The following is a 13,796-nucleotide window of genomic DNA, read 5'->3' as shown; positions in this document are numbered from 1 at the left end:
TTTCCTCTAACAATCAATTCCCACCTACTCTCAAGTTTTAGTGGGCAGTAAAGGCTTGGTTCTTGTAGTTACCTTGATTAATGGACTGTTCTTCTTTCCTGTCTAGATGAACCCAAATATTTAGCTTCTTCATCATACATGATGGATAGCAGTTTGAGTGAGGAAATGAGTCAGTTTGATTTTTCTACTGGAGTCCAAGGTTTTTCTTACAGCTCCCAAGATGTTACAACTAGCAGCACTCGTTTCAGGAGAAAGGTAATTTAGTGATTTACGTGTTGTGAGAAAGAAAAGTTTTATGCTGTTGAGGAGTTGCATACATTTATTTGGATTGAGAAAGAAATTTCTTGTCTTCTATATTTGTTCTACCTGACTGAGAATGGTTTCCTGCAGAAGATGAGGGAGAGGACTTGAGCTGTTTTCTGTCACTTTTTTTTTTCCTATCTCCACTGCCTACAGTTGGAAAAAAATATAATGCTCTACTGTGTTTCTAAAGCTGAGTAGTGTGAGTGAAGTCAGCCTGAGTTGTAAAATGATGGCTTGTGACTGCACTCGGGCACATTCTCTGATGGTTATGTTTTCCTGTTAGGCATCTGGTTTCCTCGTTTCCCTCGTCTTTTGGTCTGCCACAGAACAGACTGTATCAAATGGATAGAATAAATAATCAAACAATTATTTTTGTTTTTCTTTTGTGGCACCTTGTTGCTCTTGGGAGATATTAAATACTGTTCTTTCAGCAAAGACTTGAAGTTGTGTTCCTTCTGTAATCAAAAGGTGTCTCAACAACAGTAATGCTCATAGCACTGAAGACACAATCTGTCAAAATAACTGTTAAAATTGGTGAAGATAAACTGTTTCCATGTTTTGGAGCAAGGAGGTGTTTCAGCTACTGGGAAGTTAAGCAAGATAGGACTTTTCTTTTTGCCCAGTAATGTTGTAACTCCTACAAACAATTTTTCTTTTTGTGATTCATTCTGTGTAGCAAAAGAGAACTGCTGCAGATGCTAGTCAGTGTGAAACAAAACATCCATAAAATAGAGGTGTTAATATATTCTTTGAGCTATGAAATGAGATAATTTCTTTGAGGTTCAGCTTAACTCCTCCTTCTTTCAGCATTTGCCACACCTGTCCTGGCAGGTAGTAAAGTCAGAGTAACGTAAAGTTGGCATCTGTTGGCACAAAAAGTGAAGAATGTGCAGATCTGGTGCATGCATTTGGGAGGCGCCTGTTTGGACAGCACATTTGATGTATTCCCAGTTGCACACACTGAGTGTGTAGTCAAATGTGAGCACAGATAAGATCAGAATCACTCATGGCATGATTGGGATTTAAAAGAAAATGCATTGTTGTTATTATCCAAAGTAACACTTGGGTTTGTTTTTTTCAGGAGCCCACAGAATACAAGGTTCTAAATGATGAGATGGAACTGGAAATGGATGAATTCAACCAACATGAATGTATGGCTTCAATGACCACTCTGATTAAACATATGCAGAGGAACCAGATCACACCCAAAGTGGAGGAGGCCAGTATTAACTAAAAAGATGTCATTTTTCCATTAATGCTACCAAGAAAAGAGAGCCATGATTGAATCCCTTCTGTTATTAATTTTCTTGGCTATATTATAGTGAAATCTGTGTGGTTTGAGCTTGGGGCTTTTTGGTTTGGTAAGCCTGTTGGGTGCAAGTAGTGATTTCATTTTTGCTCATCTCTTCTAAATTTCAGGGGACAGTTCCAGTAGATCTTCCTCTCTGGATGAAATTTCTTCATGGCAAATTAGGAAACCCATCAGTACCATTAAATATCCGCCTCTTCATAGCAAAACTTATTGTTAATACTGAGGATGTGAGTAATTTTTATTCATAATATCAAGTGTGTAACTCTTGCAGGGTAAAATACAGTAGTTTCACGAATACAAGCCGCACGGATTATAAGCCGCACCCCCGGTGCCTCGACAATGTTGCTGTCTTTGTCAATAGATAAGCCGCACCCCGAATATTAGCCGCACTTTCGTTCGTCGCGAGAATCCGTGCGCAGCTTTCACAAATTGGCCAATTAGTAACAGGATCGCGGCATAGCGGGCTTTACTGGCTCGGGGCGGGGCCAGGAAGGCTCGGCCCGCTCATGGTTGCCGACGGGGCCGGGTGGCCCAGCTCAGCGCCACGGCTCGGCGGGGCTGGCCGGCTGGTGCTGCCGCCGCCGCCGGGCTCGCTGGGCCCCCTCTCCCGTCAGCACCGCCCCGCTACCGCGTTCGCTCGCCCGGCTGGCAGGGCTGCCGCCGCCGCCACCAGGCTCGCCGGCCGCCCCCTCCCGTCTGCACCGCCGCCGCGTTTCCTCGCCCTGGCCGGCACTGCAGGCCCCCGCACCGCCGGGCTCCCCCACGCTGCTGGCCCCGATTATGCTGGGCTTCCCCCGCTGCCAGGCAGCCCCACCCGCCGGCCTTCCTGCTTCTGCCATGCTCCCCTGCACTGCTAGCCCCAGTTCTCCCGGGCTCCCCCGCCATGCTGGCTCAGGCTCTGCCGCCCTCCCTGCCCCGCCCTGCTGACTCAGGCTCTGCCGCCCGCCCCCACACTGCTGGCCCCGCCTCTGCCAGGCTTTCCCACCTCTGCCGGGGCCGGCCGGGCTCCAGCTTGGCTTGGGGCTGCCGCGGGCTCTCACTTCCGTGTTGGCAGCTTTTAGAATTTTGTTAATAGATTAGCCGCCCCGGAATATTAGCCGCACTTCCGGGTTTCCACCAAAATTTTGGTCAAATTGGTGCGGCTTGTATTCGTGAAATTACTGTAATTCATCAACTGAGACCTTAGGGGCATTCAGATTGAGTGGTTTGCTGTAATTAAAGGGAGTGCATTTATGGCCTAAAATTCCAGATAGTGCAAATATTTTGAATGCATTATTAATACCTTTTCTACCATATTCTACTTCTGTAAATAGAGGGTATCCACAATATGTGTCTTCTGGGCACCATGAGTAATGTATTCATTGATACTAGGTAAGAGATGGGGCTGATTGTACTTTCCATCTTCACAGGGCAAATACAGTGTTTTGTTAGTGGACACACGTGAGTCTTATAGAAACACTTTCAGCTAAATGGTGTTCTTGTTGCAGAAAGATACTGAGATAACATAACGTGTGTTTACTTGAGAAGCAACATTTTCTAACTCTCATTCTTGGGAAAAACATTCTCAACCTACTTCATACAATATTTTAAAGAATAGTTGTTCTGTCTGGAATATTCCAATTAAAAAATGCTGAATTTCAGAATTATTTCAAGAACCTTTATGTCCATTTAATGCTACTTTCCTAATAAAGCTGACTGAAATAGAAGAGTAGATGAATTGCATACTCTTTCAAATCCTTTAAAGACAGATTTTCTAGGTAAGATCCATACTGTCTGTGCTCTTGTGAAATAATTCATTTTCTGTGGTTAAATGTTTCTAAGCAATGTCGATATGGATACTTTTTATTTTAAAATTGTTACGGTTGTTCCCTCAGGGATTGAGCAAAGTGCTAATGAGGTTGGTTTAGCAGACTTTCCAGTAATGCTTATTGAACAACACGTCACTAAATAGTTGGGTCATTTATACTTTATCATTGATTCTTCATAGGTATTCCGACCTTATGCCAAGCACTGGCTTGGTCCACTGCTGCAACTTGTTGTTTCTGGAAACAATGGAGGTGAAGGAATTCATTACATGGTAGTGGAAATAGTAGCTACAATCCTTTCCTGGACAAGTGTAGCCACTCCCAAAGTAAGGAAATATGAAATTAATTTTTGTTGTTATTGTGATTGTTCGGTAAAGAATGACTGAGTTTGTTTTTATGCTCTTAAATAATTTTATATATCAGTCCACTTTTGTATTTTACAATTCTTTTACATATTAATTTCAAACATAACTTGTTTACTTACTTGCTTTCATGAAACAAGCTATGACTTCTTGGAGTCACTATGTTTATTTTTGATCCTTGTTTTTCTAGGGGAATATTAAGGATGAGATTTTGGCTAACAGATTGCTTGAATTCTTGATGAAGAATGCATTTCACCCAAAAAGAGCTGTGTTCAGACACAATCTGGAAATCATAAAGACAGTTATAGAGTGTTGGAAGAACTGTCTCTCCATACCTTACAGGTAAACATTTGGACAGTAGCTTTCTTTTATCAATATTTCAAAAATGTAAGTAAAGAATATCAAGGGATATGGGAAGGTAAATTCAGCTGTAATAGTAAACTTTTTGCCCCTACAGTGAACAGTAGAACTTCAGAACCAAACTCTCCGAAGATTATAAATTAATTTGAAAAGCAACAAGGAGAGAGAGATAAATAGGAAAACATGTAAAGGATTATAGGAGCAGCAACAGTAGCAGGAGTAACCTCTGCAAAGACATTTTTTATTTGAAGTTTTGAATATTACCAGTGAATATTGGTGCACTCTTAATAAGACTTGTGCTATCTGCAATGCTTGTGAACAGGTCAAACACTTTTGTGGGCTTACAATCTCTTTTCAGTTGTTTTGATGTGGGTTTCTTTGCAAAGACTTAATTGAAGCTAAATATCTACTGCTTTCTGACAATATCCCTTTGATGGGTTGTACGTGTGCGTATGCATCCCTGGAAGCAAAGACAGTGAGCGATTTACGATGTGTCTGTTTTTGGGGTCTTCATGTATATCATTGCTTTTGTGTTTTTATCCAACAGTTTAATATTTGAAAAGTTTTCTAGTGGAGACCCTGATACAAAGGATAATTCAGTGGGAATTCAGCTGCTGGGAATTGTTCTTGCTAACAATTTGCCACCCTTTGACCCAAAGTGTGAAATAGATCGTGTCAGGTGAGAAATTTAGTTTTTTGTGAATGATCTTGAAAAAATCTCAAGCCAAAGACAGCAAGTTTAATTTGTTCAGCAGGAAGTAGGGGAGCTAGTTCTTTGGAATCCATTGTCCCATCATACCTTTGCTATCATCTGTTAGATGTAATACTTTTCTAGCTACAAATTGCAGATCACATTTATTTTGGAAGGTATCTAGAAGATTGTACACTTTTTTACAGTGGGTTTCAGGGTTGCGATTTTGTGGAAATTCATAGAGTCAGGAATTGCTAAAGCAGAGATTTGCAACACTGCAAGTGGAAAATGCATGTTGTATTGAGCTCTTCTGAAAGTAGTCACTATTACTCTAGGCAAATCAGATTAATTTTTTGCTTAAGTTTAAATTTGTGTGCTGGAGTAGTGGCTTACAGTAGATATATTTTTTTGCTAGGTATTTTCAGGCTTTGACCAGCAACATGGGCTTACTAAAGTATAAAGAAGTTTATGCGGCTGCAGCAGAAGTTTTGGGACTTGCTCTTCAATACATTGCTGAGAGAGAAAATGTAAGTGAACTGTATTTTGTGTTTGACCTTTCCTCTCTTAATTTTATATTCATCTTTTATATGACTTCTCAATTCAGATCCAAAAATGAATGGATTTAAAGCTCAGCAGTCTTTATCCATCAGATTAATTAAAGATCTAAACTACTAACTCAACAGGAAAAGAATTTGAGGGCAGACTAAGTGCAGAATTTTTGCCTTTCTCTTTTGGAGCTGACAGTGAACAATCTCTTTTTGAGGCTTTACTCACATTTTGCCAGCCAGCAACACTAGCACAGTGTGTTTTAAAGTTGGGGGATTTTAAGAGGGAAAAAAAAGCAAGTTGGGAGGTTTGGAGCTACCTTTTGAATAACTGTGTCTGAACCCAGTTCTTTTATAGGTAGTGGGTAAGGTGAATGCAAAACTGTTGCTCACCAAATCCTACAGTGGTAGAACTGAGGGATTGTCCTTGACGATCACAGAAGTCAGTTTGAGACACATGCTAGAAGTAATTACTGACGCAATAGTTCGGGAGCTTCTGGAGTTTGGTGCCAGAGGAGGTTCTAGGGTAAGCAGATCAGCAGGTTCAAAGGGAAATTAGGTAAATTCATGCACAAAAAAATGTCATGGACAGGTTCTAAACACAACAGACAGCAATGTACACTCAAAGATCCTTAATCTAATGACGAGTGCGTGTTGGGTTGTATAAGAGAAAAAGAGGACAAAATGCAGACATGATCATGTGTTCCCCCTAAATATAATTCTGTAACTGCTATTCAAGTCAAAAACACCAAGTTGTTGACTAAGTGGAGTATTAGCCTGACCTTGTAGGTTATTCTTCTTTCTCTTCTTATTATCCTTGCTGCTTTCTCCACTTAATTGCATTTTGGTTGTTCTTCCACAGTTTGTAAAGCGTATTTCATAAGTCTCCATGAAGTCTCTCTCAGTCTTTCAAACTCCATTATAATTAGTATTTTGAATAAATGAGCAAAGATGGTGTAAATTTTATCCTGAACAAGGCTTATTCTTTTGATGTTAGTTACAGGTTACCGGTTATTTTTCACCTTTTTATTAAAAATGTCTCATTTTTTTACATTCATTGGTTGGAAATGTTGTATACTGAATGAGAAACTGCTTACTATTTATATAAGCACATTAAACAGCTTGTACTACAAAATAAGGTGTTGGTTCCACACCAATCCAAACTCACAAATATATATTTTTTAAGCAGCAGTCATGTGTTTTATCCAGGCAGAGCTGTACAGGACCCATGAAGCACCATAAAGGTTAAAATGAGTTGGCTGGATCTTGCCTAGTCAAATGCACAAGAATCAAAGAGTATAGCAGCAAAACCATGTTTTATTAACGTGGTAATGGTTTTTATGGGGATCCTTGTCTTACTGTCTTTCTCATTTTCAGATACTTGAAGATCCAGTTTATGATTGTGTTATAAAACAATTAAAGCATCATCAGAATACACAACATGATAAGTTTATTCAGTGCTTGAATAAAATTGTTAAGAATTTTCCACCTCTTGCTGACAGGTATGTCATGATTTAAGTGCTATGTTGGCTGTAAATCTAGGGGAATAATAGAGAATAACTTGCTTTTCTTTGTGGGCTTCTGGTTATGTTAAGGTTTATGAATGCAGTATTCTTTTTGATACCCAAACTTCATGGTGTGATGAAAACCTTTTGTCTGGAAGTAATAATGTGCCGGGCTGAAGAAGTTCCTGATCTCCACTTGCAGTTAAGGAGTAAAGACTTTATCCAGATCATGAATCATAGGTAAGTAGTCATGTGATTATGATGGATAGTTAAGTTTCTCGATAGCATTTTCTATGCTGCCCACAACATTTTTACATTCAGAAGCATTTATAATTTACCTTCATTCGTTATCCCCCTAATTTGAGTTACAGTAATTTCACGACTATAAGGCGCACCCTTTTGACTAAAATTTTCTCCCAAAACCGGAAGTGCGCCTTATAGTCCGGTGCGCCTTATCTGATGGACAAAGTGGCAAAATTTGCCGAACCGGAAGTGCAAGCCGCGAGGGGAGTGGCTCCGCAGCAGGGCTGGGCTGTGAGGAGGGAAGGGCCCCGCGGGGCCGTGCCTGGCTGTGAGGGGGAGTGGCCCCGCGGGGCCGTGCAGGGCTGTGAGGAGGGAAGGGCCCCGCGGGGCCGTGCCTGGCTGTGAGGGGGAGTGGCCCCGCGGGGCCGTGCAGGGCTGTGAGGGGGGAAGGGCCCCGCGGGGCCGTGCCGGGCTGTGAGGGGGGAAGGGCCCCGCGGGGCCGTGCCGGGCTGTGAGGAGGGAAGAGCCCCGCGGGGCCGTGCCTGGCTGTGAGGGGGAGTGGCCCCGCGGGGCCGTGCAGGGCTGTGAGGGGGAGTGGCCTGGCGGGGCCGTGCCGGGTTGTGAGGGGGGAAGGGCCCCGCGGGGCCGTGCAGGGCTGTGAGGGGGAGTGGCCCTGCGGGGCTGTGCAGGGCTGTGAGGGGGAGTGGCCTGGCGGGGCCGTGCCGGGCTGTGAGGAGGGAAGGGCCCTGCGGGGCCGTGCCGGGCTGTGAGGGGGGAAGGGCCCCGCGGGGCCGTGCCGGGCTGTGAGGGGGGAAGGGCCCCGCGGGGCCGTGCCGGGCTGTGAGGAGGGAAGAGCCCCGCGGGGCCGTGCCTGGCTGTGAGGGGGAGTGGCCCCGCGGGGCCCTGCAGGGCTGTGAGGGGGAGTGGCCTGGCGGGGCCGTGCCGGGTTGTGAGGGGGGAAGGGCCCCGCGGGGCCGTGCAGGGCTGTGAGGGGGAGTGGCCCTGCGGGGCTGTGCAGGGCTGTGAGGGGGAGTGGCCTGGCGGGGCTGTGCCGGGCTGTGAGGAGGGAAGGGCCCTGCAGGGCCGTGCCGGGCTGTGAGGAGGGAAGGGCCCCGCGGGGCCGTGCCTGGCTGTGAGGGGGAGTGGCCTGGCGGGGCCGTGCCGGGCTGTGAGGGGGGAAGGGCCCCGCGGGGCCGTGCCGGGCTGTGAGGGGGGAAGGGCCCCGCGGGGCCATGCCGGGCTGTGAGGGGGGAACGGCTCCGGGGCTGTGAGGAGGGAACAGCCCCGCGGGGCTGTGCCTGGCTGTGAGGGGAGAGGTGTCCCGTAGCAGCGTCAGGATGTGAGGGGAGAGGCGCTCCGCGTGGGGGGGCCTACTAGCATCAGCGCGGCCGCCGCGCAGGGTGGGAAAGCCTCTGGAATCAGGGCAGTGGCGGCGCGGGGCAAGCCCGCCGACATGGGGGCACCCGGAGCACCAGGGAACTCCCGGAGCAGCGGGGCCCTGGGGACGCCGCACGGAGCGGCAGCAGGCGTTCCACGGCCCTGGGGACACCGCAGGGAGTGGCGAAGGGCTTTCTCCGGCCCCAGGGACGCCACACGGAGCGGCGGCGGGCATTTTCCAGCCCCGGGGACGCCACACGGAGCGGCGGCGGGCCTTTTCCGGCGCCGGGGACGCCGCACGGAGCGGCGGCGGGCATTTTCCGGCGCCGGGGACGCCGCACGGAGCGGTGGTGGGCATTTTCCGGCCCCGGGGACGCCGCACGGAGCGGCGGTGGGCGTTCCCTGGCCCCGGGGACGCCGCACAGAGCGGCGGCGGGCATTTTCCGGCGCCGGGGACGCCGCACGGAGCAGCCCCGGGCCTTTTCCGGCGCCGGGGACGCCGCAAGGAGCGGCCCCGGGCATTTTCCAGCCCCGGGGATGCCGCACGGAATGGCGGATACAGGCAGGCCCGGGGGCCAATGGCTACCGGGTTGGGGCGGGGCCTTGGCCAGCAACCGCGCGGGGGGAGCTGGGGGCGGAGCCTCACTTAAAAAAAAAAAAAAAAAAAAAAGTGCGCCTTATATTCCGGTGCGCCTTATCTGATCTGCAAAGTTGCAAAATTTGCCAACTCCCGGGGGGTGCGCCTTATAGTCCGGTGCGCCTTATGGTCGTGAAATTACTGTAATGTAATCTGGGAGTTAAGATGGTTAGTTCATTGTGAAAAATGCTGAACACCCCTAAAACAGCCTTAGAGTGAAACATCAGTGGGATGCCAATTTCTGTAGTTTGTTTTAGTTTACTTACATTCTTACTCTTAGATTGAGTCCAAAAGTATTTACCTAAAGCCTCTTATGCAAAACCAAATACTGTTGCTAAAACATAAACTGATCTTCTGGTTCTGTGTGTAGCAGTGATGAGAAAAGCAATGTAACTGGGTCTCTTTTCCCCCTCTTCTTTTAGGGATGATGAAAGACAAAGGGTTTGTTTGGATATAGTGTACAAGATGCTGTCTAAATTAAAACCACTAGAACTTAAAGAACTTCTGCCTGGAGTGACAGGGTTCATTTCTCACCCTTCTGTGATATGTCGACAGCGCATGTATGATATCCTGATGTGGATTTATGATAATTACAGGTGTGTATTCACTTCTGGTATTGTCTTTCAGTGATTTGTCCCAGGCAGAGTGAAAGTGTTTGTAACAGGCTTCCAACTTCATGTCCCTCAGTGCGGGATTTTTCCAGTTGTCAGAAGAAGAGAGTCTGTAATTTGCCTAACTGGCTCTAGCCTTTGGTGAGAATTTTATCACTTTCAGTAAGGAATAAGTACTTGGACCAGAACTAGGATGTTGCATCACCACAGCAGGATGGCATAAGAGGTCTTAACTTTGATACTCCAGTTTTTTTTTTCTATAACTAGTGAAAATTATACATTAAAGAAATTTACTTTTAGTGGAAAATACATTAAGGCCCATGGGCATGATCGGGATTGCTTCCATCTGGCAGTATAAAGATGGTCTTGATGTTTGACTCCTTAGACTAGGGAGCAGGCGCATACTCAGTTTCACAAGGGGGTTGCTGTTGAATTATCTAACCTAGTTGGGTTTTGTATGCTTTTCCCCAAGATAACTCTTTGAATGAACAGTTACTGCAAAGAAAAAGTACAGTCAATTTTTACTCCGGCATCACTTGTGAAAAGCATTCTCTGCCTGTTTTTTTAGATTCAACCTTGCAAACTTCATAATAAACACCTAACATATTAATTAGCTATTAGATAATTTATTTTATGAGTAGTGGAGATACAAGGCATTTTTGGCAAGGAAGACCTCATGTTATGTTGTCTTGCCAAGTTGAGATTTTTTCAAGGCATATTCCTCCTTTTTGTCCCACCATCCTCATCCTCTTTTTTTGCTATGAATTGTTTGAAAGAAGTCATTAATAGATATTTTTCTCCTTCCATCAGTGATCCAGAAAGTCAAGCAGATGATGATTCTCAGGAGATACTTAAAGTGGCAAAAGAAATGCTGCTTCAAGGACTGATTGATGAGAATGATGAACTGCAGTGAGTAAAGAGTATAGTGAAAACTGTCTGAAATTATATCTCTTACTTTCCTTATAGCAAAAGAGTTGATCCTTAGAGCTTTAAGTATTTCAGTATAAAAGAGTAACACTGAGATAATGCCATTTTTTTTCTTCCAGTAAGTTAATTTATGAAATTGTGTCCTGTGGTGTTACTCCAAGTGTAAGTTTGAATGAACTTCTAAACCATGGGGAGGTCGTTTCACTAGGTTAAACCTAATTCTGCATTAAGGTTCTAGGGCTTAGGTCCTGCTGTACGCAAACACACAACAATAGATTAAATGTTGGATTTTTAGAATTTCTTATGGTGAAGCAAAAGAAAAAGGAGATCTTGGTGCTTCTCCATCCAGAGCACTTCTCAAGAAGAAAATACTTGACAGAAATAATGTTTTCAGAGTAAAGTTTTTAAATAAGGTGCAGAACATGGCAGATGAATGAAGAATTTGGTGTAATTCAATGGAAGATTAATGGCATGGAAGTGTTAGTTTAAGGCCTTAACAGCTTACTGTTTTGGAGTTTTTTGCTGGTGGGCTTGGGGATTTTTTTGTCTTTCTAACTTGGCTTTTTTAGAAGTGGGGTTCTGTTTGCTACTAACCCGGAATAACTTTATTCTTTGCCTTTACAGATTAATTGTCAGGAATTTTTGGAGTCATGAGACAAGGTTGCCCACAAATACTCTTGACCGCATGCTGTCACTGTTAAGTTCTTTATATTCCACCAAGATTGAAACACAGTACTTGAGTCTAATCACAAATTTTCTGCTTGAAATGACTAGCAAGAGCCCGGACTATTCCAGAAAAATATTTGAGCATCCGCTGTCTGAGTGCAAATTTCAGGTGAATTGTACTGTGTTGTCCTGTATGAAACTATGTGACAAATTCTACTTCTTAATGTAGTTATGACTTAGAAAAGAATGGTGACATGGAGATTTTTCGAAGGATTTTGTGCTGCAAAGTTAATAGGTGCAGCAGTTACAAGCTGTGCACAGTGTCAGAAGTTAGATGATTTTGTAGGGGCAATAATTGTACTTTCTTTTAAAATATATATATTTAATTAAAATATAGCTAATTTGTAGAGTACTGAAATACTAAAAAAAGAGGGTAGCTGAGAGAAGCACCATCAACTGGAGGAATACTGTCAAGAAATAGGAATATTGGTGCAAGAGCTGTAAATCAGTCCTCAGCTGACCAGTCTAAATTAGTGACTTTTTTTGCTGAGCTGTGGAGAACTTCCACATATTTTTGGTTTGTTGAGGGTTTTTTTATATATAGTCAAGTTCTGCCCCTATGCCTGGGAAGGTGTTTTGATTTCTGGACTGTAATTTCTGCTGTTCTGCTCGATGAAGAAATGCAGAAAGCCTCCATCTTTATTGTTCTACTTAAAATCTTCCTTTGTTCATAGGACTTTGTGGTTGATTCCAGCTGGCGTTACCGAAGTACTGTGCTCACACCAATGTTTCTGGAGACTCAGGCTTCTCCAAGTACACACAGGAATTTATCCCAGGAAAGATCCCTTTCTCCTTCTGGGTCAGCTGGTGGTCAAGTGAGGGCTACCCAAAGGCAATATGAATTTACACCTACACAGCATGGCAGTAAGTCCAAACCAGTGTTTTTTGAAATATTCTTTTTTGCTGTAGGAATCATGTCATTTCTGTTGCATGTGATTTTTTAATGTAAAAGTGTAAATATATTTAGTATTTTGTTTTCAAATGCTTTTTTTTTCTGTGTTATGATAAAAAACCCATATTTTTATTAGTCTCATACATATTTTATGTTCTGCCTAATGTAAAAGAAACACTGTCTTACCTAACAACTTGAAATCTGTTCTGCCCTTACACACTAGGAAATTGTATTTTTGGGAGAGAAAAAATACCTGCCTCATAGATGTTTTTGTTTTATTTATATATATGTTACAGCTTTTTGGCAATTTCTTGTTACAGGTGGTAGAAGTTCTTTTAATTGGCTAACTGGAAGTAGCATTGACACATTGGCAGAATATGCAGTTCCTTCATCCTCTGAATCCTTGTCTTCATCCATGCTGTTGGTTAGTAGACGGAGTGAAAAATTTAAACAAGCAACCTTTAAACCACTGGGGCCAGATTTTGGGAAAAAAAGGTTGGCTTTACCTGGAGATGAAGTGGACAGCAAAACTAAAGGTCTGTAAGCCTTACTGTGCAATTTTTATGCAATTAGTATGCTTTCATAAACCATCTTTATTAGTTATTTGACTGGCAATCCGTTATCTTTGAGACAGTCCAATTGAGGTTCACCTTGAGAGATTTTGTTTCCAGGAGTGTGTGATGATACAAAAAGCTAGGATTGTGCTAGGAATTGTAAAACTTTGTTGCTGATTGAAAGACCTGACTGGATGAGAAACCATTCTTTCCTACCTCTCTGTAAGGGTATCACAGCATGAATATCAGACAGTTCTGACCCTTCTGTTTTAAATATAGCTCTTTAAGGAAGAGATCTCTTTTAATTTATTTTCTAAACCATTTCAGCTGTGCTGACATGATCTCCAGCATTTTGCAATGTCATTCGAAGTCCTTGCTTTTTTCTGAGAATGCTCCTTCTTCCACCCAGTCAATAAGTGAAAAATATCTGTACTGATCTGAAGTGCCTTAGGATCCTTTTCCCTGTTTAACCCTTTTCTACTTTGTCATTAAAATTTTGACCAAAATTATGACATTAGAAATTCTGGCATAGAGCTATAAAGATTAACCTTTTCAGTGCCTGAGAGGTGTTTCAGGGCAGTTATGAATGATGGACTGTTGTTCATGCAGAGCTACAGAAATAGAGAGTTCAGGGTACCATTTAGTTGGTCCCTGGTCTTATACCCAGGAAAATGCCAGTTACAGTGGTATGTTTTTGTTTGCTCACTCTCCTTTTATAGGAAGTGGACTGAACTGACAGTCCATTAAGTGGCCTTTCCCCATGGCTGTTCTGAGCAGTAGATCCAGTGGCAGTTCTGTAATTGTACCTTAAAAAATACAGTGCAATATTCTTACTACACAATATTTGAATATCACCTCTTTTATTTAGGGAGTTATATACTTTCTGGAATATAGTGCAAATGCCTTTGAAAACTTAAAATAAATCTGGCATATGGGGCATATTTGT

General features: G+C 43.8%; 1 protein-coding gene across 3 annotated transcripts in view; it reads left to right on the top strand.

Moving 5' to 3' along the window:
- PRKDC (protein kinase, DNA-activated, catalytic subunit) overlaps positions 1-13,796 on the top strand; it is an 85,013-nt gene that overhangs the window by 40,487 nt on the left and 30,730 nt on the right. For all 3 annotated transcript variants that reach the window (XM_033058353.2, XM_033058344.2, XM_033058360.1), the window contains exons 46-59: positions 107-255; positions 1,385-1,522; positions 1,723-1,842; positions 3,603-3,746; positions 3,973-4,124; positions 4,690-4,821; positions 5,249-5,360; positions 6,756-6,880; positions 6,974-7,123; positions 9,563-9,736; positions 10,562-10,660; positions 11,303-11,513; positions 12,079-12,268; positions 12,617-12,832. In XM_033058353.2, the coding sequence (XP_032914244.1) occupies positions 107-255; positions 1,385-1,522; positions 1,723-1,842; positions 3,603-3,746; positions 3,973-4,124; positions 4,690-4,821; positions 5,249-5,360; positions 6,756-6,880; positions 6,974-7,123; positions 9,563-9,736; positions 10,562-10,660; positions 11,303-11,513; positions 12,079-12,268; positions 12,617-12,832 (2,112 nt within the window). The remainder of the gene's footprint in view (positions 1-106; positions 256-1,384; positions 1,523-1,722; positions 1,843-3,602; positions 3,747-3,972; positions 4,125-4,689; positions 4,822-5,248; positions 5,361-6,755; positions 6,881-6,973; positions 7,124-9,562; positions 9,737-10,561; positions 10,661-11,302; positions 11,514-12,078; positions 12,269-12,616; positions 12,833-13,796) is intronic.

This window comes from Catharus ustulatus, chromosome 1 (assembly GCF_009819885.2).
Source record: "Catharus ustulatus isolate bCatUst1 chromosome 1, bCatUst1.pri.v2, whole genome shotgun sequence".
Taxonomy (NCBI): Eukaryota; Metazoa; Chordata; class Aves; order Passeriformes; family Turdidae; genus Catharus; species Catharus ustulatus.
This window is presented reverse-complemented; position numbering and strand designations above follow the sequence as displayed.